Raw genomic sequence first — 22,108 nt, 5'->3', positions numbered from 1 at the left:
GTGGAAGCCGTCACATGCACGCTCTCCGCAAGGAAATTATTCTAATAAAATAATTTATGAAGCAAAAAGCAAGCAGTTCACCGTTTTACTCGCAGTTGGGTGGTACAGCGCATGCAACTTTCCATGCTACGCCTTCTCCTTTCAGTGCTCAGAAAATAAGTTTTATCGATATCAGTTCTAACTAATGTTTCCGACAGTTGTTTCACCAGTGCGCTCACCCCTCCCTTTCCCTGCTTGAAACCCACAGAAAGGTAATGGACTGATACAGGCAGGAGATGGGTCGAAACACAGATAAACCCTGGGAATCGCTGCCCTGAATTATGGAGCTACACCCATATAGATGCAGAGCTGCAATGAATTCAGTGGTATACTGCCAATCACATGGAAGTGCTAATATATGCCAAAAATCTTCAGTGCACAACTCCTAAACTGGTATAATAGGGGGATATGCAATGGCAGGTGGTGTTACAGAATCGTCATAGAAAGGAGGAGAGAGGTTTGCTAATACAATATGCCCGTCCTTCGTGCTGACAGGTGACGAGGGGTCAAGCTGCTAATGAAGGTCTGCTCCGTTGCGGCTGGAGGCTCAGAAGGTGGCTGCTTGAAAACCTCTTTCATCCTCCAAGATGGTATACGGGCTGCTGCTTTTCAGGTTGCTGCATGCACACATTCGTCCAAATCCTCTGTGTAGCTCCTAAAGCACTGGACAAAAATGAGGAAAGATGCCCCGAAAAACAGCCTTTTGATTATTCATGAAACGTGCTAGTAAATGGAAAACTGTGCCTCCAAGTCAAACTGTGGAGTGGATAGAAAGCAGGGTACCACAGCACAAGCTCAGACTACAGGAGATCTGCATCTCCAGCAGACTCCCTTCAGCTACCCTCTGCAAGAGGTGCAATTTGTCAAAATTAATATAGAATATGCAAGACTCACTGCTTTGCCTCCCTGCTTACACCGGCCTTTCACGTATGTACACACTGCAGCGCTGCGAGAGCTTCTCTCCTGTTCTGCAGTGCCATGTTACCCACGACCTGCCAAACCCCGTCTCCCTCGTGGTGTTACACGTGCGCGTGGGAGTAGAGCGCGGCAGGGATGCAGAGCCCCGCTGGCAGATGAGCCACGGGGTAGGTCCCCCGCTCGGCTCCTGCCCCATCTCACCCTGGGGCGCAGCCGTGCACGCACACATCGGACAACGGCAAGGCCCAAATACAGCCTTCCTCGATGACAGGCAGGTTTTTAGTGCGAATCGCCAGAAAGCACTTCCATTTAACTATATGCAGGCAAATGTGGTTTGGTATGTCTCCATTTTCCCAGTCTGATATTCTGCTGCCTACTGTGGGGGCAGAGGGAAGGCCATAAGGAGGGCAGCTGCAAAAATCTGCATGTTTCCCTCTGAAGTAAATGCATGCTAAATATACTTTGAGAGAGAGTTATTCTAAAATAGTAAATTAAAAGGCCTAAATAAGAAATTCCAAACAAAAGAAAAACCTTTGAATCGTAATGAATAAGTAAATAGAAAACTACTGGGCACAAAGTGGAAAATAAGATAATTTTATGGGCTATTTCTTTACTATGCAAGTAAGAAGTTAAACCACTTTAAAAAAAAATTATCTTTGACATAGAAAGATGATCTAGTTTTAAAATATTTGCCTGCCACAATCGTTGCCTTTTTTTAAATCTCATAAACAAAATATTGTGAGTGACACAGAAAGAGAACACTTCTGCACAGACAAAAGAATCAAATCAGCTTAAGTACCACCCAACACTTAGAAAACAAACACAAAACCCCAACCAGCCCCTGCCCAAAACCCAAAGTCACTCCCCAAACCCAGATATTTGGCTTCGCCTGCTTAAAACCAAGCAGCCAACGCACCTGCCTTCCTGTGAGTGTTTCCCTCTCTAGTCAGTGGAAATGGTTTTAAATGTCATATTCCAGTTGGGACTCTTTCCATGTATTTATATATATGGACAACTTGTGTACGTTCTCTTTCGCAGGAGGGAGGGTTCATATAACCTAGAACAGCCTCTATCACTTTAACGTTTATTCTCAGAATACTGCTATTTATGACACCGCTTGTGAGAGTTGTGTGATTCAGTTATCAGCATAACCGAATTCATTTTCTTAAGGTCAATTGTCTTCTGTGGATATTAGGGTTTGAATAATATAGAAAGGGAGCTGGCAGGGGAATTTTCAGCATTTTGGTTTTTGTACATCTTCAGAATTCAGTGCTACTATTTTTTTTCTTTTTTTTTTTTTTTTTTAGTCTCAATGAGAGTATCTGGTAATCGGTAGGAGCCAAATTTCATTAGAGAATTTTTGCTGTCCTAGCAATTCGTATCTCAGTAGTTTTACAGTGGGTAGAAATAAACCTTTACCAACACTTTTCCTAAACTGTTCATTCCCGCCGTCCTTTCTCAAAAAAGGCCTTCCAGAACTTAAGACAGCTTTGTAAATGTACTTTTATTATGTTGCAACAATCAAAATATATATGTACTACTGATTTTTCCCCCAAATATTAAATGAAAATGTAATACATTTTTGCCCGCATTGTGTTCTTGAATGCTTTGGAATCTGTAAAGACCCTGACATAAAGAAACTGAAGCAACTGCACAATTAGAGACTGAAAGGTGTTATAGTGCTGCACTTACATTGCAAATGAAGTCAGATGTCTGTGTAATCAAATATAGCCTCAACAGTCTCTGTTTTGTGAGTATTAGAAACAATAAACAAATATACACAGAAAGCATCACAAACAGTAAATCGGTTATTTAAATACAACTGTATCCAACATAGCAGCTAAACACTGGACAATGTTTGAGGTCATCAGCACATCCACATGCTCTTCTAAATGACGTTTGGGGTCCTGAAATACAAAGGATGCCATGAGAGAAATGACTGAAACACATGTCTGCAGGATTTCATTTACTTCAGGTCTATTTAAGACAATTGTGAGTTAAGGAACAGAGGCCAGTAATGCTCCTCAGTTTTCCATTCTAACAAGACCTAGCAAATGACTGACTTTCCCTGAATAAGATTTTATTAGTCCATACTATCACTCAGATAAGTCGAGAATAGGTTTAGGAAGTAAATTTCTATCCAGCATCTGAAGAGTAACCGTGACAGCTGTGAGTTTTAAGGACAACACACAATATGTGGAATTTACTATGCATCGCACTGAGGCCAATATTTTAATCTTAGTTCTGGTACATTGCAATTTGTTTTCAGATCTTTGCACAAATGTGTGTTCTAATCCTGTAAAGACTCAAGCATGATCTAACACAGTCTTTGAGTAGTTGTGTTGACGGCAAGAAAATTAGCATATTTATACCCATAAAAAATGAAAAAAAAAATGCACAATGCTATGTTCAAATGTCCTGAAAAATTGAATGTTAAGCCTGAGCAGTATTCTGAAAATACACATCCACACACACTGTTACTCAATTAATGTGGGCATTTGTGGGCATCTGCATAGAACAATAAGATTTTTTCTGGCTGAAAACCATACTCGTGCACCTCTTCAGTTTCAGATGTGAGATTAAGTAATTAATCTCCAAATACTGCAAAATTATCAGGCACATTTAAAAAACATCTCTAAACTTTACTGTAGTATTATTGTAGCATTCTTGTGTGTACAGAAATTAAAATATGGAAGACAATAATTTGTGGGAATTTTAACTTTTTAAAAAAATGATTATTGTCAAAATCTAATGAACACATCCAAGTTTATGTAAAAGTGTACTAGAAAATCTGTGTAAGCTGTCCTTCTTAAATAAGTCATTTTCCAAGATCATACAGTTCTCTAATATTCTCTCTGTTCCTAGCAAATTAGGGAACTTAATAACATAATATCCCCATTGTGAGCCGCTGTTTGTTTACTAAGCATTTTATATAAGTTGCATAAAAAAACACACGGAAATTACTTAACTGAACCATTTTGCAATTTAAAGAAAATTTAGTAATTTTATCAGGAAAAAATTTCTTTTCTTTTTAAAGAACTGTATCAAAATAGATTTTTTTTTCACGTATGCGTAATGATTTAAACAACTAGTGAAGCTCAAGTTCTGTTTGAGATGACATCATAACCCTTAAAATACCAGCTTTCTTACATATTTTATTTTACATATATATTTATGTATGTGTAGGTGTGTATAAACTCCATTGTTCTGAATGCTACAGAAATACATGAGTGACTGAACAATAGTGCAGATGTGTTATGACATAGCTGCTAGAAGCTGACACACAAGAGCAATCCAGAATCCTTTAAATTCTTCTACTGCTACTAGCAAAACAATAAATACTGGTTCTTTAAGGACACACCAGATATTTTTAAAGCTATTTCTTGTTTCCATTGCCCTTCTTGAGTTTGAACACAACCTCTTACAAAGTTGTTTCGCTCTCCTCTCCCTCACCAAAGCACATTTCCTCAAGCTTTATTGTTGAAACCAAATGTAGAAACAGTTCTCTGTCAAAAACATCTATAAAGACATTGTATCGTGACATTGCAAGGGGATAGAATTAATTAAGTGGGTGTTTTCAGTTTCAGCTATGGTCCTAAACTGTTTAACAGCAATACAAAAAGCAATGCAACTTACTTGCATATGTCTGTATTGGAGCTAAGCACTGACAGTGTGTTCATGAACTGAGGATAGTTGTGAGCTAGCTGTTTAGCCATGATAACGTATAAACAACACTCCCACCTTTTTTCAGTTATTACTATTTTTTAAAAGTGTCCACAGTTTTGGCCTCTCTGACACAGACTTGGATATCTTTATGTCTCTTCTTGGAAAAAAGTGTTTTTTGGTTGTTTTTTTTTTAAAAAAGGGAAAAGAAAAGGCGGGGAGGGGGGAAGGAAAACTACCAAATCTCAACACTGCTCCTCAGCATGTAATACAAATGCATGTAGAGCACGACCTGCAGATACTCTGCTGACTATCTGTAGTCAAAAGCCTTGTTCCTTACACCACAGTCTTCAACAAAAATAAATTCATTATTTGGAGCGTTGAGAATATCTTGCACATAGAACTAAAATCACCTACGCACATGTAAGAAAATTAATATTTAGAATGAATGAAGCATATCATTCCACCTCACTCTAATTCATCACACCTCACCTGCTTGCCAACATTTTTTATTGCCAGCTGTTCAGGTGTCATCTTATCTTCTTCTTCAACAGCCTGTGAAAGAAACACAGAAAAGGTCAGTGTTTCAGATTTCATTTACTTTTTCCCCAAGCCACAAGATTCTCAAACTATAATTCTCTTTCTCAAAAAAAAAAAAAAAAAAAAAGAAAAAGAAAAAAAGAAAAAAGAAAAAAATCAAACAGCAACACATTTCAGAAAGTCAAAAGGAAAGGTACTTCAGCTTTTCAGCAGACGTGGTTTTAATTACTAAGTGTTAGTGCAAAAGATCAAGGCATATTCATGAATGGTTTTATTGTCAGATATTCACAAAACTGTTTTTAAGCAAAAATCTTAAATGAGCAGTATCAATAGCTGAAGATAGTTGCAGATAGTCAAACTAGTAAAGCAGAACCAAAAATAACGTTACCTACATTGTTTCAACTACTGGAGGTTTGATCTCAATAAATTTTTATACTGTTTAAAGTAATTTATTTTAATACATTTTTACAATGTTCTGTTGCCTTCAAACACAGTGTCTTTATAAAGTAAATCCGCTAACTTAACTAGTGAATGTAATATTGAATTTTGGTTTTAAGGACTTCTACGAAGTTAAAAAAATAGCACTCATCAAGAATGACTGACAGGCTTACTACTCAGAGTGCTTGTTGAGATCTAGTATTTATAAAAAATATTTCTAAGTGTAAGTGCCAGTATTAAAACAGTACAAATAACTGTGATTCCTCTTTCTTACAACACCAATAATAATTTCTTTATCTAAAAAGAACATTGAACTGGGCTCTATAACGTGTTCTAAATACTTACTATCTATCTACTGGAATGACACAGATAAATAACCTTTATTCTGCTGTTCTGGTCAAGTAGTCCTTGACTGAAGGAATGAAGAATACAATCAAATGCTTATTTTGATACAGGAATCTTATACTCTCTTCACTAAGTAAAAATACAAAACTAATGCAATTACATTTCAAAGCAAAACATGTAATTAAACGCTTCGCTAGTTTAGGGCAAAAAGTTGGGTGGCAAAGCCTAAAGAGCTAATAGGAAATTTCACATAGAAATGATACATAGTTGATTAATAAGAAACACAGTCTCCAAAAGGCCATTAAAGCCACACTTGTGCCTAATTTAACCAAATCCCAAGAAACTCTTTGCTGAAAACAGATTATACAAGTCAAATAACCACCAGGGTCCAAAAGAGTTCCTGCAACAACTGTTTTGTACTTATAGTCTAGTCCTTTACAAGTCATTGCGAATGAAGCTTGTGATAATCAATTTCTTACTTCTGAAATTAAGTAATAAACGTCTTCACTTCATACACACAGCTACAGTTATATTAGTATTATGGGATATGAATACCTTGTTATAATTCTTAGCTAATTCTAACATCTCCTTCACTACTGTTTCATTGAGTTTGCAATGTTCACTGTAGTCCTGAAGTGTCAAACCTTCCATCCAACTCTTCTTATGCAAATTTAGCAACATCTGCAAAACAAAACCTCCTTAGAACATTCATTGTAAAATACATTTATAATACTATGAAGATCTCTTTGACAGAAAAACAATTTACAATAATAAGAATGTAATAAAAAAAATATTGATCTTACAGTGTTTAAATACAGGAAATACAATAATCAACTATTCTGCTAGAACGGAAAACAGATTTTGCATAACTTTAAAAAAAATCAAACTTCTTCAACCCTAAATATGAAAATGAGGCATGGAAACCAGGGTCACGTTTACTTTGACAGGAATACTCTTTTCTTCTGTAATTTTTTATTTTTCCTGTAGGCTGAGAATGCACAATTGCATTGTAGGAGAGCTAATAGAAAGGTGAATATTTTAGCTGCCAAATAAGGAATGGTGGAAGCTTCTGGCCTCTGACAAAGTTGAAAAGAATATTTTAAGGCTTGGATTCAATGTATGAAATAGTTATTTGAGCTTCACTGATTATTGTGATGTTGTGATGAAGTGAACTTCAAAAGCAACCAAAGCATGACTTGTGTGTGTTTGTCCTCCTACAAACAGTCCTAAAAACAGCATGATAAAGTGATGCAGAGTTTTGATGGTGATAAACGCCGGGACTATTAGAAATACCTGAAATGTTTTACTTGACACCCTGATGTCATTCCTGAAAGAGTGAAGGAAGAGCTACAAAGGCAATTTCCTGATTTTTATTAATAAAGAAAGCGTATTTTGTGGATCTTCTGCACACTTGAGGACCGTGGGAGGACCCTTCCAGCAAACAGTTCCAGCTTGCCTTCAGTTGGCAAAGATTTACTACAGACATCTTTGAGAACCTGTAAGTCCTGTAATTGCTATCACCTGAATAAAAGTGCCTGTTTCATCCTATGTACAGCTTCCAAAGAAACCTGGCTTTGGACCATATGAACCGAGTTGAAAGTTTGTGTCATAATTTGTATTAGCAAGATCTTAGTTACTGACAGAAGGAGTTGTATGCAAACTGCATATGGACAGTTTAGCTAGGCTATCTGGATTTTAAAATTGTGGTTTGGTGTGATGGGCTCCTCAGCCAATACATGAAGCATGTACTCTTACTACAGATGGAGATAACAGATCACCACCACGAGGGGGGTTTGAGATATGTATGAACCTGCCTTATGAAAGATGTGTGGAGATAGTTGCTGCCTCACAGATTAAAGTTTCCCTAACTTGGTCAAGATTATTCTCCTACTTGCAAAGGTAATAACTTACGTATGTAAAGCCATTAAAGGAAATACACACTTGGAACTTCAGAAAAGACTGGATTTGCCACACTGTTGTATTTGAATGGAAACAATAACCTCTGGAAGCTTCATGGACATTTCCCTGAGAGAGGTGGTTTTGTTGAATCAGTTACTCTCTTCAGTAACAGTGATGTCTTGAAAGTCTGATACTGTCCTAGAAAGGGTTATGCATTTCACAAATTCTTTTCAACTCCCTGATTTGCATGCATATTCTTCATTATTCAAAACTGGGTTATTACTTCTAGCCCTCTAAAAGTCAAAATTAAGTGAGAAAACTATTCTGACCATTTCATCATAAAGTCCAACTCTGAGATCAATTTATAACCCTAACAAGGCCATGAACGTACATAGGCATAACTGAGGACAGAATCTGGCTTTTCAAGAAGTAACTTCCATAGATGATAAATAAGCTTTTCTTCTTTTTTCTGTTTGTTTTCCTGGTTGAGACTGTCAAGCTAGATTGTACTTGTAACTGAGGAATTTTGATATAAAAGTAACTGACAATGTTTGTTGCCAATAACTGAACAATATTTCTTCTGTAAATGCAGGACATCACTACTTCCTGATATTCAGTGAAGTCTTAGGGACCTCCATTCATACCAACTGGAAGCACCTTCTGTCAAAGTGATCATAGCCAATAAAAACCTGAGATTCCTTGGTTATACAATTCCATTTTGGAAAATATGGTCTTCTAGCTTCAGGAATTCCAGCCTGTGAAAACCTAAGGCAGCTAGTAGGTCTTTAAGCTTCATCACTGAAAACTTGAAACTTTGCACAAACCTGTTAAGTGCAGAGAACAGCATGAGGACTTTCCATAAAACACGTGGACAAAAATGTTGCCAAACTATTTATATGAATATTAGAATGTGGTTTTGGAAGGTTTCATCATCATGACTACACATCTAAGTGCTTTCTGGAAGAGAAGCCATTTACCCCAGGAGAGTTAAAACAACTACTGAAAGTGTCAGGAGTTGAAATCAGAATATTGCCACAGGTCTTAAATGGTTTGTATAGTGTTCTTTGTCCTCTGAATAAAAGCAAGAACAATTACCTTCTGTTCTAGTTCATTCTTCCTGTAGTTGATGGTGATGGAATAGTAATGTCTGTTTAGTCCATGAATTAGTGCCTGTAAAATTCAGGGAAAAGTTTGCATAGAAACTACCCACCATTGAAAAGAAGAAATATTAGAAGGGAAGAGCTCATTTAAATACAGCCATTTTCAAACATCACTTAAATAAGAGGAAACCACATAGAAACAAATACACAGAGACTATGAGTAGGTATCAAGTAAATATACCTGTTCCTGTTTATCTTTCAGTGTTTGTTAAACAGACAGTTATACTTTCTATTTCTAAACCACGGATTTTTTCACACAGTAACAACTATCATAGGAAAAAGTGGTAACTGCCTGCAAACATTTGACCGATACATATGCACAAACATATTTCTCTCAAATCCTTCCTCTTGCAATAAATTTGGTTATCACTTCTATTAAAATATAAGGCTCTTTCTGTTACAGAAGAAAGAGTATTGGCTATCCATTTATTTACCGTGAACATTCCCAAGTTCATTCTCTAAGGTACGATACAAACAGACAGTAGCTGAAGCAGTGATTAAACATGTCAGGTATGGGTTAGACTATGTGCATCAAATTAACCTTGGATATTAAAGCTAATGTTCTTTTTTAACTTTAAATGAAAAAAAGCCTTTCTCACTATAATAATGCCCTTTGCAAATTTGTCCTTAAACTTGTACGTCACAACCTGATCAACTGAGATTAGGTTAAGTGACACCTATATGCATGTATCTTCTATTTTGCTCATGTGCATTACTTTTTTTTTTTTTTTTTTTGACATGTATGACTTAAGGGTGAGTTGGATTAATATTTCGGGGGGGCTAAGAAAATTCTATGATAAATCCTCATCACAACTAAAAATGTCTATTTTTCAAATAAAATTACGTATTAAAATTTACATATGAAGTATACATTTAGAAATGAGATATGATAAATCATACATAAAATATGCAGAATTAGTGGTAATTATTTCTTATGTTTCAATCATTTCACCTATTTATGTTTAAATATATTCTTTAGAGCTATACAGAATGAATGTGTATTGGCCTCTTATACAACTTAATATTTCAGCATTCCAAGGTTATCTGTATGAAAGCTGAAAATGTTCTCATACATATATTTTAAACAGATTTCTTTTGCAAACACATATACAAAGATACAAAACTACTCGAATGGTTACGTTTACGAGAACTAGCAGTTACAGATAACCGTTACTTGTGCCGCTTCTTATAATTAAAATTGTAAAATACAGGTTTTATCATCAATAAAGTAATTTATAGTTGAAACTATTAGCAATAAGTAGTTTCCAGACGTTTTTTCATCCCACTCAAAATGACTGCATATGAGGTTTTGGGGTTTGTGTTTAAACTCAGTTGTAGATATTTAGGGAGTTTTCTAAGGCTCCTAAAATTTGACAAACATCTTTGCCTTCCCTCACTATCCCCTCTCTTTCCTCTCCCCTTCCAAAATCAATCTTCTAAAGACTGGACAAATGTAAAAGGTAAACAACTGTTCCACTTCAAACCTGAACAGTGATTGTAGTTTAGCCACTGCAACCGGTTAAATTAAAACCCATAAAGCACTTTAAAGCAAAGCTTGTTCTTCGTGTGTTTTGTTTCAAATGGAAACCATCATTCCAACAAGCCTTACAAATTAGATGCACAAAGAGCAAGTAAAAAAGCCGTTGATAAGGGAACACAAGAAAAACCACAAAAAGGAATGAAGTCAAGCTACGTACTACTACTCACGTAATATTATCTCTTATTCCAGAGATTCTAAGGAACATCTTAAAATCCCTGCTTCTGGCCCAGCTGAAATCAATATTAAGTTTGCTGCTGACCTCAACTGGGTCAGAATTTTATTCACGACCTTAGAATAAAAGCAAAACACCACTGCAAGAGTCCTTGTAGCTTTAAGAACAGCATTACCATTTTAAATTATGATTTTTAGCTTAACAGTGACATTTGCAACAGCTCATTGCCAACTTGCAAAAAACCACCACAACAGAAACCCAAAACTCCCATGGCCAAAATACGCCATGCTATAGTGACAGTGATCTTAAAATAATGAAGTTGAACAATACTACAGGGGTTTACAAGGGAGGTCATCACACACAGTCCAGAACAGCCCAGTTAGAAAAGCCCTGAAACATGCAAGCATGGGCTTGCCTATATCCAATCAAGAGTATTAGCTGCTTATTTCATACTCATTATAGTTCACAGTTTTTACCGATTCAAAAATCAAAACACAACAACCTCCTGAAGCAGACACTCTTGAATTGCCTGATTTTTTTTTGGCTAGCATTTTTATGAATAGTAAAGGGTTTCAATACATTAGTAATAAAAAAAACAACTCATCTTTTGAAAGATAGGGGTATGGTGATCTAGTAACTCCCAAAGGATGGCTCTCTTACAGCAGAAGCCCTTATTTCAGTTCTACTATGACTAGTGTAGAGTCTTTTTCTTGGATGTTTATCTAGGAAATACTACTTTTATTGTTCAAGTAACAGATCAAAAGAACAGGAATTAGGCTTCATGGTTGCAAGTACACATGCCTTTTAGAATGCATAGTAAGGGAAAAAAGTTTTCTGGAGAGAAAAAAGGAAAAAACATTGAAGCAGAAGAATGACACACATAAAAGCATTAATCACTCCAGAGGATACTTGTTTCAGGACAGAAGCTATTTCTCAAAATAAAGGTTTGCTTCGTTGGAGACCAACATTTTTGTCTTACTAGTGAAAGTCAACTTCAGAAATCAAACTTTGAATATTTAAGTTTCACAAATGCTTGCAAAGAAATATAAGACAACATACTCAAAAGAAACATTACAGTTGAAGGCGATCAAGCATCCTATTTATCCGTTGAATCTCTTATTCTACCATTTTTTCAGCAAATTACTGCATTATATAAAAATCAGAGATTAATGATTTAAGACACAATACAAGGTTAAATCTAGATTACATATTAAGCAAGAATCTATATTAACCACACAGTAGAAAGACAAGATTATTAATGAATAGGGAACTTTTTTCCATTATTTGCTTCAGAATAATTTATCTTCAGGAAAGCTGAGATGTCAATAAGCAGCAGTTTTTAAATGGCAGTACTGAAAACAGTACCCATCTTGCATCACGTGGTATGACATCAATTGTCACTTCTAAAAGTTTGCATTTCCATAAATCTGTACTTTCACCTTTGCAGTATATACTTATACATGCATTCACAGTTAGGTAGGTAATTTAGGGCTCAATTTTACACCCTTCACATACATAACTCCATTGATGAATCACATCAATTATACATGCATGCAGAAAAATGCTATAGAGGGAACAATAAACAATTTGTAGCTTACTCTCTTTAGGTACCTTTCCCCCAAATTGCTGAATAAATCTTGCCATTTACAGGACTATCAACACTGGGTTTACCTGGATAGATGGCTTGTTTAAGTGACCCAGATTTGAAGTTGTTTGTCTTGGTTCATGTCCCAAGACCATCATATTAGCATTGATCAATCTGAAGGCATCAATAACAACCTGTAAAAACAAGATGTCAAGTCAATTCTTTTTAGAAAATGCGACTAATAGTGCCAAGCAACAGTGGACAAGGCACAAGCAACTCTCATCTGGTTTTGGCCTTTATCCAGAAAATCATTTAATTATAATATTAATAAAAAAGAGCCTCCTGCTGGCTACGCTATCAGCACACTACACTACCTTGTATTGTAAGGTGACACCAATTATTACCTTTTCCATGGAGCTCTAAGTTTTATACAGATGATATCATCATATAACATTGAATTTTAATGTATGCTTACTCTAGGCTTCAAAGGTATGCATATGTTTGTCACCTAAATCTTATCCAATCAAAATGAATGACAGAGAGAGACTAAAACTGAAAGTGAGCACAAGCTAAGGGACCGAGTCTAAAGCCCAGTCCTGTCACATCAATTATACTACCACAATACTTGAAATGACAACAAAATTATAGCCAGCAAGGAACTTGCCCCATGTATTCCCTTCTAGTCAGATGCTTTTTGCTTCTTGTGACTACGAAAGGGTCTATAAACTGTCTGATGGATTAAAAAGTCCTTGTCAGTGTCATGCTCAGGAGTAAAAAATAGAGTAAAAGAAAACCAAGGTCATTTATGATTTAAAGGTACACGGTAGGTAGTATTCAGTGCTATTTCACTGCAAATAAAGTAAAAACATCACTGATTTTTATTCTGTCCTGTGCTGAATTTGTCTATGAATCTTTGGAAATAGGATTTCATGGCCCCATACAGTAAGGACCACACCGCTATCCAACACTTGTGCAAGGTGAAACAGAACTGAACATACCAACAGCACACTCAAACCCCCTCTTACTGGGTACTCGCCATTGCAGATTCGCAATTGCAAGATAAGATTGCTCATTTAGGCCTGGGTCTTTTAACTGGACCAGTGCACGTACAGCCTTGTACATCCACAGAAACAGTACCAGGCATACTTTGCAGGCATCTTGTCTGCATATGTTTGAAGAGTTATTCTAGTTAATTAAACTAAATAGTTTAAATCTTCTTTTAAAACCTTTTTTACAATAATTTTTATTCTCTTCCTCTCCATACTATGAGTTGGACAACAACAGATGCATTTATATAGCTGGTCTGATATTTTAAGGAATTAGACCTGAACCAAATCTTTTATGTTGAACAAGCAAGAAATCAACCACTATCACTGAACGTCTGTGGAGAAAGTGACATCGAGTCTCCCACCTTGTTCCAGCGTTTTCCTCTCCATTTACACAAAATATCAATAACCAAATACATATGCAATTTATTAGGAGTACGATATAAATATGGAGGTCATTCATGCAGAAAAAAACCCTAACTGGCAAGTATTTATAAAAAAAAAAAATATCAAAGCGTAAACTGAAAAAGCCTAATAACTTACCACCTGCTGTATTTACTTTTGAGACCCAACTGTTTCAGTCGTGTTGAGTGACTCAGTGAGACTAAGGGCTATTGCCTGGACTGGCCAGCTGACTGGCCAGATCCATCAGCATATATCATGTCTTGAAACTGCATGCAGTAAAAGTACAAAAAAGTCTTCTTTATTAAAAGTGTTAGGTGTGACCCAATTAAAGTTAACAATTTTTTTCTGAACAATAATAAAAACGAAACACAATTCAGACTTAATATGCAGCAGAAGCATGCCATCTGATACTAATGCTACAAAAAAGGAATTACATTTAAAAAACCTTAATTTAAAATAAAAACCCTTAATTCTCAAAAAGATGTGAAACAGTTTCTATATATCTATACATTCTTTGTCATAACATAAAAAATAATTGTATTTTTGCCTTTTTTATCACTATCAGATTTTTCTCTGTCTCAAAACACTCGTGACAAGCTTTTGTGTATATATCTCTGTGTTCCATTTTAACCAGATGTTCTACTTTATGAACACCTGGAAATGCCCAACCCTAACAAACAGGCAGTAGAAATTAAAAAGTCAAGCAAAGCAAAAAAAATCCACACCACAGGTTCTCCAGAGAGTAGCTAGATAAGGGGAAAAAACCCCAAGCAAGTAAAAAATTACCCTGAGGAGCAAGAAACATGAACTTGGCAGTATACTATAACCACAAGGAGCTGCTTTATAACTTACTAATGGCCATGCCTTTAGATTTGAGTTTAACCGAGAACTTCACTAGACAATTTTGAGCTTATCCAAGAACAAATGGCATTGTCCAGCACGGATTTGTTTTGGGACTTGAGTAATGTAAAATAAAAAGAAAACCCCAAATAAAAAACTGATTAAACTTGGTTTTGATAATAAATTCAACATTTCAGTTGGTGTTCTCAAGGTTATGTTTGGATCCATTTCACATTAAAATATGAGAACTAGCTGCTAAAATATTTCTGAGTGATACTGAATATTACCCTAGCATCTTAATTCTGACCAGAAGTAATTTTCATTATGTTTCAGGTACTACCTGCATGGGAAAGGACTGCCCGCTCTATCTGTCTTCCAGAAGGAATGAAATGCAAGTATTTCCTAAGTAGAAAAAATATCAATCTAACAGAAAGTGGTATGAAATATTAAAATCACAAATATTTAAGCTTTAAAAGGGGATAAAATTGAAATTTCTACAATCTCAGAAGGGCACAAAAAGTACGCGTGTGAATGATATTTCTCGTCTCAGTAGCACTGTGACAACCAACGGTAACTAAATATTTTAACTACACTAAGATTAAAGGAATTTGCTGCTATCACTATAGCAACCATCTTAAAGAAACTAACATGCTCAACAACCTGGAGGCTAAATTTAGACCTAATACGCAATAAAAACATAAATACAACAATAAATCCTATATATTTATTTATATGAAATGTAATTGCTTTTTTCACAGTGAGCACAAAACAGTCCCTCCTTTAGAGGATTATACCAAAATAAATAGACTCATTAATGTCCAGTGTACTAATGAGCAATGGGTGAAGTAGGTGTTAATTATGCCACAGTAAGATTCAAGAAAAAAGCCCTGGTGAGCACTTGAAGGTGTGTACAAGCTGAAGTCTCCCCTCTACGTTTGTGTATTTTGAAGTACAGCATGATGCAATCAGATGACAGCAACATGGTCACCCTGTATTCTACGATGGAAACTTTAGACACAGTATTTTGAACAAAGAACCTCTAAGGATTAATTAAAAGCAGCACAAAACCCCACTCAGTTACTTAGATTTTTGTTGTAAGAAGTCAGTATTTCTCATCCAAAAACTGAGGCTTTCATTGTACTTAAATTACCTAGTTCAGCATGCACTGTTTCAGTAAAAACTACAGTTTCCAAGCTTCATGCTAAATTCCCTTTCTGTAAGACATAAAAAAGTTAAACAAAAGTCTATGCCATTGGGATATTTTCCAGAAATATGAAGACAGATTTTTTTTTTTTTTAAATGCACTTCCATAGTGCAACTCTTTCACCAGTCTGACCATTTAATTTTTCCTAGTACAAGTGTCTTCAGACTTTTCAGAGGTCATTTCAACAGCAGACAGCTTATAACAAAACCATTAGCAGTTTGGCTAGCTTAAGGAAACCTCTTACTTTCCTTTTTTGTTTATTATCACTGCATGAATCTGCAGCATATGAGAGTTTATAATTTCTCAGGCTTGTTAAATTCATGTTAAAGGTCTGTTTTCTTGTTGAATAAATTTTGTTCATATAATGCTGCCTATTTCATATACTGAGTCTTTAATAGCACCTTTGGTCTATGCGCAACTCACAGATCAAAACAGAGGACTAAAATAGGGGTTGATGATGCTATTTACATGTGTGATTCCTGCTGTCTTCTTGTTAGTAGCTTTAATATAATAGAAGACCTTGTCTGTTTTGTAATTAACACATCTTTACTGGAGAGATATTTGGAAGTGATTGCTGTGAATATACTGGTTAGTAAAATAAACACAATCACACACCACTTTCTGTTATCAGACAAATTTGTGAATTGTACACATTATACTCCAGATCAACAAACTGTGATATAACAGCCAAGTAGAAGACACATTTATATAACCCTTTATTTTTCTGAAAATATGTATTCAATCTGACCTTGCAAATATAATTAGCTTGTGGGATGTGTGGATTTCAGTACCATGGATGCTTTACTAATTGCAGCTCTTGGAAATAGATACTAAATATTTGGAAGCTGCCAATACAAAATAAAAACTGCATCTTTTTGTACATCTGTCTTAGCTTCAAAAAGCATAATAATCTAAAAAACAATAACTATACGGCATTTTTTAAGCATTTTCCCGGGGTCAACAACTCACAGTAGAGCCCGCATAATGTATTTTTAGAAACAAAAATTACAGTTATCATCAGTGTACTTAATAAATTTGAGGACAGCTATAATTAACAGGATTCATAGTTATTCACAATTTAAAACAAGCACTGGACTCCTCAATTGCTAACTAGATAAAAATCTGGCCTTTTATAGTCTGCACATAGTTATTAAAAATAATGGCTTGATTAAAATTTAGGATCCTTAGTAGCCAGACTTATTTTAGCTTCTTCTGAGAGTGTGAATGCCATATACATATATATATATATTACCACTTTTTCTAAAACAGTCTTCATAACTTTGTGGGGTATTTAAACAAAAAATTAAGAGAATTTCAAGAGTACTTTACACACTTGATTCTATTAAATCCCTCCAATATCAAATCTACAAACAATATTGAAAGAAACAGTCCTGTTTGGCAAGACCCGCTATATTTTAATGGTAAACTTCAGTTAGAAATTAAGTCGTACTTTTTTGTTTAAATTTTAAAAAATTTCTAACATCAGTATTTTTTCCAGTGAAGAATCTATGACATATGGTGACTATCTTTAAAAATGTATTGTGTCCTTGGAATTCAAATAGCAATGTATTGTTTATGCCATCTGTTTATGAACAAACATACCAGTGCAACAACTCTGCGAAGGATATAATGTGGTTACGCCAGGTGTGGAAAAAGAAGTAATGTCCCATCTAAAATCTCTTTTATCACCTGCAACTGACCTGTTATCAACTGCTTAGTTTGTTTCTAGATTCTTTAAAAATGAAATGGAACATGTGACCTGAGAAGTGCAGCTTGGGTTTATGACCATTTCGTTATTTATGCTGCCATGCACCGTTAGACAGCTACAAGTGAAGAACATCTTCTGTCCCCTGTAAGCCCACAACATAAAAAATTCAAAGAAATCTTACTTTTTATGCCATTTCCAATGAAAAGCACTAAGAACTGAAACTGACTCATGCCAAATGCATATCACTGAATTGCTGTGATTGTGAGTTTGAAGTTTGCAACATGGAAATTATTTATAAAATGTCAATTTTAACTCTGGAAAATATATTCCTAGGAGTATGTGCATTTTCCTTCTCTGTCCTTAGAGAATTGCTTACTTGTGGTCAAATCCGCAGTACAACTTGACTATCCATACTGGGAGGGGAGAGAACTACAGTATAATACATTTATTTTGACAAGTGAGGGCATGCATCCATGACTCCCAAGTAGCAAAGCCACAAGTTTTAAAGCTATCTGCCTTAATGAAGATAAATGGACTATTCTACATCCACCACGGCTAAAGGAAATTAAACATTTAATACTCTTCAAGAAAAAGTCTTCTTGGAACTTTTTTTGTCTTAAGGAAGAGCATGAACTGAAATAACCAATGTAAATGGTTTAATAGGTAAACATACATCACTTAATTAAATCCCAGCAAGTCCAAAGGACATTGCATAACAAATTTTAGAACACCAGTATTGATATTAACAGTTTTGGCATCCCATTAAAAAAAAAAAAAAGAGGAAGTAAAATATGCAAAAATATGTTATTCTGAATATGTGCAACTACTATAAAAAATGCTGGTTTTCAAACAAAACAGTGGTATGCTGGCAGTAATAAAACAGTTCAACACTTCGTAGTTTATGCCTAGGTTTAGAAAAACTCATCCTGAACTGAAAACACCAAGTGGCCTACACTGTAGTGCAGATGCAATTCATCTCTTACAAATGTGATTCTTCAGGAAAAAGAGCACCAATCTTTATAGAATCAACAGTAATCAAACCCAGCACAAACATTTCTACTTCCTTATTCTTCAAATTAGGCTATCAAAACTCGGTTCTTGCCTAGATCAAATTAGGACATTTTTGTCTCTGATAGGCAGGTTACTGCACCAAATGCTCTGTTCACTCAACATTAAGAAATACCACAGTACTGTAATAGTATCTAAATGTACTAGATGTTGTACAAAATGTACAGAAAGGTACCCTTGAAATTTCAACAAAAATTACACATTATAAAGTTGTCTTCTCTATTTTAGAATTTTTCCCTTTATAACAGAAAACTGTTAGCAAGTCCAGTTCTAATAATGAAAATTGTTCCAGCTATAAAAGATTTGAACATAAAATTGTAGGTATCAAGTTTTAAAATATATTTTCTTGTAAAATATTATCTGCATAATAATTCACAATAAACAGACACATCGCCAAAGCAGTAGTGACAATATAGTCAATTTACTGTTTTGTTTAGTTGTTTTTAATTAATACTTTCAAGCTGTACCCTAAACACTGTTGAATTCACTTATGTCTAGGGAAGATTTATTAAGGTAAAGGTTATGAAGACAAACGCATGACGTGGTGGTGGGGTGTTGGGTATATAAAGAAAATCTTGTTAGGTGGTCCAATCTACTTAAAGTTCTCACAAACTTAATTCTTAATTTAAAATTTCATTTCAGGCATTACACTAGTCTCTCCACAAATTTCATTTTAAGGATTGCTTTTTTTCTGCCTTCTTAAAAAACAGTCACCATCTCCTCCAATCCTGTGGCTAATTCAAACAAACAAGAGAGAAGGACAGGTTCAACGGAAAATAATAGGACTCTGACAAAAGAGTGGAGGTCTGAAAACATGCAATCTTTCAGAAAACTAGTGTAAGACTTACATTCAGCTGAAGAAAATTCTTGATGGTAGAAGGTAATTCCAACACCGAGAAGAGTAATTGTTAAATCTGCTTTTGGTTTCACTCTTTTAGACTATCGAGTAATTACCAAGTTATAAAACCGTTTATTCACCTATATATTTGTATAAGTTGGGAAGATTTGCAACACAGTAACTGTCTCAGAAAAGGAGTTCAGCTGCCTTTCCCCACATACGTCACCAAGCTGAGATGGTGTAGTATATAGAAAATTTAATCTAAACTGAAATGTAAAAGTAGCAGAAGAGATCGAAACTATTTGCAAATTGCTATTCTTATGGTCAGCGCTCAACAAAATGCCCATCTATTACTCTGAAGAGTTAAAAACTGAAATCGGGTATTAACAAAACCGTATTGCTCATATACGTAACTAATTACACACAGGCTGTCACCTAGATTTAGAAGTACCAATGGGAAAAAAAAAAGAGGAATATGAGTGTTTTATGGAAGAGGTTGCCAGAATAGGTCATCCAGCAAATGAAAAATAAAGCTCTGTTCAACCATATGATCTATTGGTTTTGTGGTGGCATTTTATCTTACGCCTGCCTAAATTTTGTCCATTTAGCACAATAAGAATCAAAAACATGCTGGAATACTACCAAATGTCAAAGTATAGTATTTGAGCCACCGCGCTTTTATGACAGCTGTAGAATGCTTTACCATTCTAAATAGAAGTTTCAATATTTAAAGATACTATTTTTCTTTGTTAACAGTTCAAAATGACTTTGAGACCTTCACCTTGCTCAAGATGACCTTGGCTTTGGACAGACACGACTTTGCTATGGATGTCCGGCAGCAACTCAGCTAAGCTCTCTTCTCCTCAGTTCTTCATTTGTACAAGGGGGATACAGCATCTTTCTCTCTCTCTCTCCAGATAATAGCTATTTTCGGAGAAATAATACTTCCCCTCCCCAACACACAGTATAACTGTCCCTCGTTGGGAGGTTTAGGCTCATGATAAGAGTAATTTTTTTCACACTTTAAAAATGAGTAAAAGAACAAATGATAAAGTTCATCACATCTGTTACTCCTTTTAGAGTAAAATTCTAAAGATCTCATAAATTGAACAAAAGAAAGCAATTTACGACTTCCACTGAAAAGAAACTGAACAAAATGTTTTTAGACTACAGCCCACATTATGGCTACTCTTTGAAGTATCAAACCTTCCAACTCCAGAAGAGGTTACTCAGACCACAGAACAAGGTTCTTCAAGGATGTATGTGGCAGGAGACAGTAGTAATAAACTGAAATGGGGAGCTGCTGACTGTACACAAGGGGGAAAAAAAAACCTGCAAGAATAATAAAGTATCGGAACAGGTATTCCCATGAGGTTGTTGCATCTCAAGACTCAAGTGGACAAAACCCTAAGTGAGCTGGTCTGAACTCAACGTTGACACTGTGCTCTGCACAAAGGTGGACTAGATGATCTCCTGAGATCATCTGCAACTCAAATGATTTTGATTTACCTGGCTACCCAAATTTACCTGTTTTTTTCTCCTTGTACCCTCTGAATGAGAGTAAGATAAGGATAAAATGCCATAGCAAAACCCTCTTTTATGAAAGTGGCAGGATATGGTTTAAGCACAAGATTAAGATGCATAGCATATTTGTTTTTATCTGTCAGGAGGTGATTAACATGCCAAGTAGAATTTATAAAAAAGTTATCGCAAAGGCAAGTCTTTTCCTGTGCAAACAATTAAAAAGAAGATTTTTGCAATAAACCAACAAACTTCCAACAAATATTTCTGACAGTGCCTTGCTAGGAAAAATTACGGTATAATGGACATGAATTTTTGCTGTATGAATAAGAGATTTTGTTACATATCCTACACCACAAGCGCTTACAAACTTCTCAGATGTACAAAATGGACTTTGACAACTTTGGATAATTTACTGGATAATTCCAGCAACTATTAATCAAGGGAAACCAATGAACTGCCTCAGAAAAACAAACCATTTTAAATAGTGAGTTTTTTATAATAAAGATTTAAATTTTAAAGTTTAAAACAGTTCAAAAAAGAAAACACCACTTTTTTCTTAATTTAGCATATGAGTGCAACACAGTAAGTTAATGCTTGTGGAGCTAAAGATACTATGTTACAGTGGGTTTAGTGTAGTTATATTTTCCTTAAGAGGTGAGGAACAGCTGCTAAGTTAAGGCCCCAAAAAAATTTATTTTTAACATTTGGCAAAGGTATGTAGTTCTCTGTACAGACATTTCAAAATGTATGTTGGAAATAAATATCAAATGTCAATATTTAGCTTTATTCCAGATCTTTAATGAAATTACTGCTTCCGTGGAATACTCTAAATATGTATTACAACTTCCATTGCACAGACTGGAAAGCTGGAGGGGTTAAAAGAAAGGTTTATTACTAAGTACAAGATGAAGCAACAGCTAGCCAGGTTGCCCCACTGGCCATATTTCAGCATGTTTACTTTGACTTCATTCATAGAAATCAATTTACCAAAAAAAACAAACCCCCAAAACCCCCCAAAACCAGAACATAAAGCGTTTTCTCTCTGGGCTCTGATAACATTGACCTTCAGTTAAAATTCACTGATCTGTTGTAAGTTTATTTCATAGACAGCTAGAACATTATTAGCCTAAAAACTGCAATATATGGTACACAGTCATGAAAAAGCATAGTGCGTGT

The 22,108-nt window shown here is 35.3% G+C and overlaps 1 protein-coding gene across 1 annotated transcript in view; it reads right to left on the bottom strand.

Annotated features, from left to right (window-relative positions):
• Positions 1–2,478: 2,478 nt before the first annotated feature.
• PSMD14 (proteasome 26S subunit, non-ATPase 14) overlaps positions 2,479–22,108 on the bottom strand; it is a 48,583-nt gene continuing 28,953 nt past the window's right edge. Inside the window, exons 8-12 of the mRNA XM_075710416.1 lie at positions 12,386–12,493; positions 8,938–9,012; positions 6,499–6,624; positions 5,113–5,175; positions 2,479–2,864 (exon numbers count right to left, since the gene is read on the bottom strand). Of these exons, the coding sequence (XP_075566531.1) occupies positions 2,766–2,864; positions 5,113–5,175; positions 6,499–6,624; positions 8,938–9,012; positions 12,386–12,493 (471 nt within the window). The 3' untranslated portion in view covers positions 2,479–2,765. The remainder of the gene's footprint in view (positions 2,865–5,112; positions 5,176–6,498; positions 6,625–8,937; positions 9,013–12,385; positions 12,494–22,108) is intronic.

The sequence above is a fragment of the Pelecanus crispus genome, chromosome 5 (assembly GCF_030463565.1).
Source record: "Pelecanus crispus isolate bPelCri1 chromosome 5, bPelCri1.pri, whole genome shotgun sequence".
Lineage (NCBI taxonomy): Eukaryota > Metazoa > Chordata > Aves > Pelecaniformes > Pelecanidae > Pelecanus > Pelecanus crispus.
Note: the sequence above shows the minus strand (reverse complement) of the source record. Positions and strands in the feature narration are given on the sequence as shown.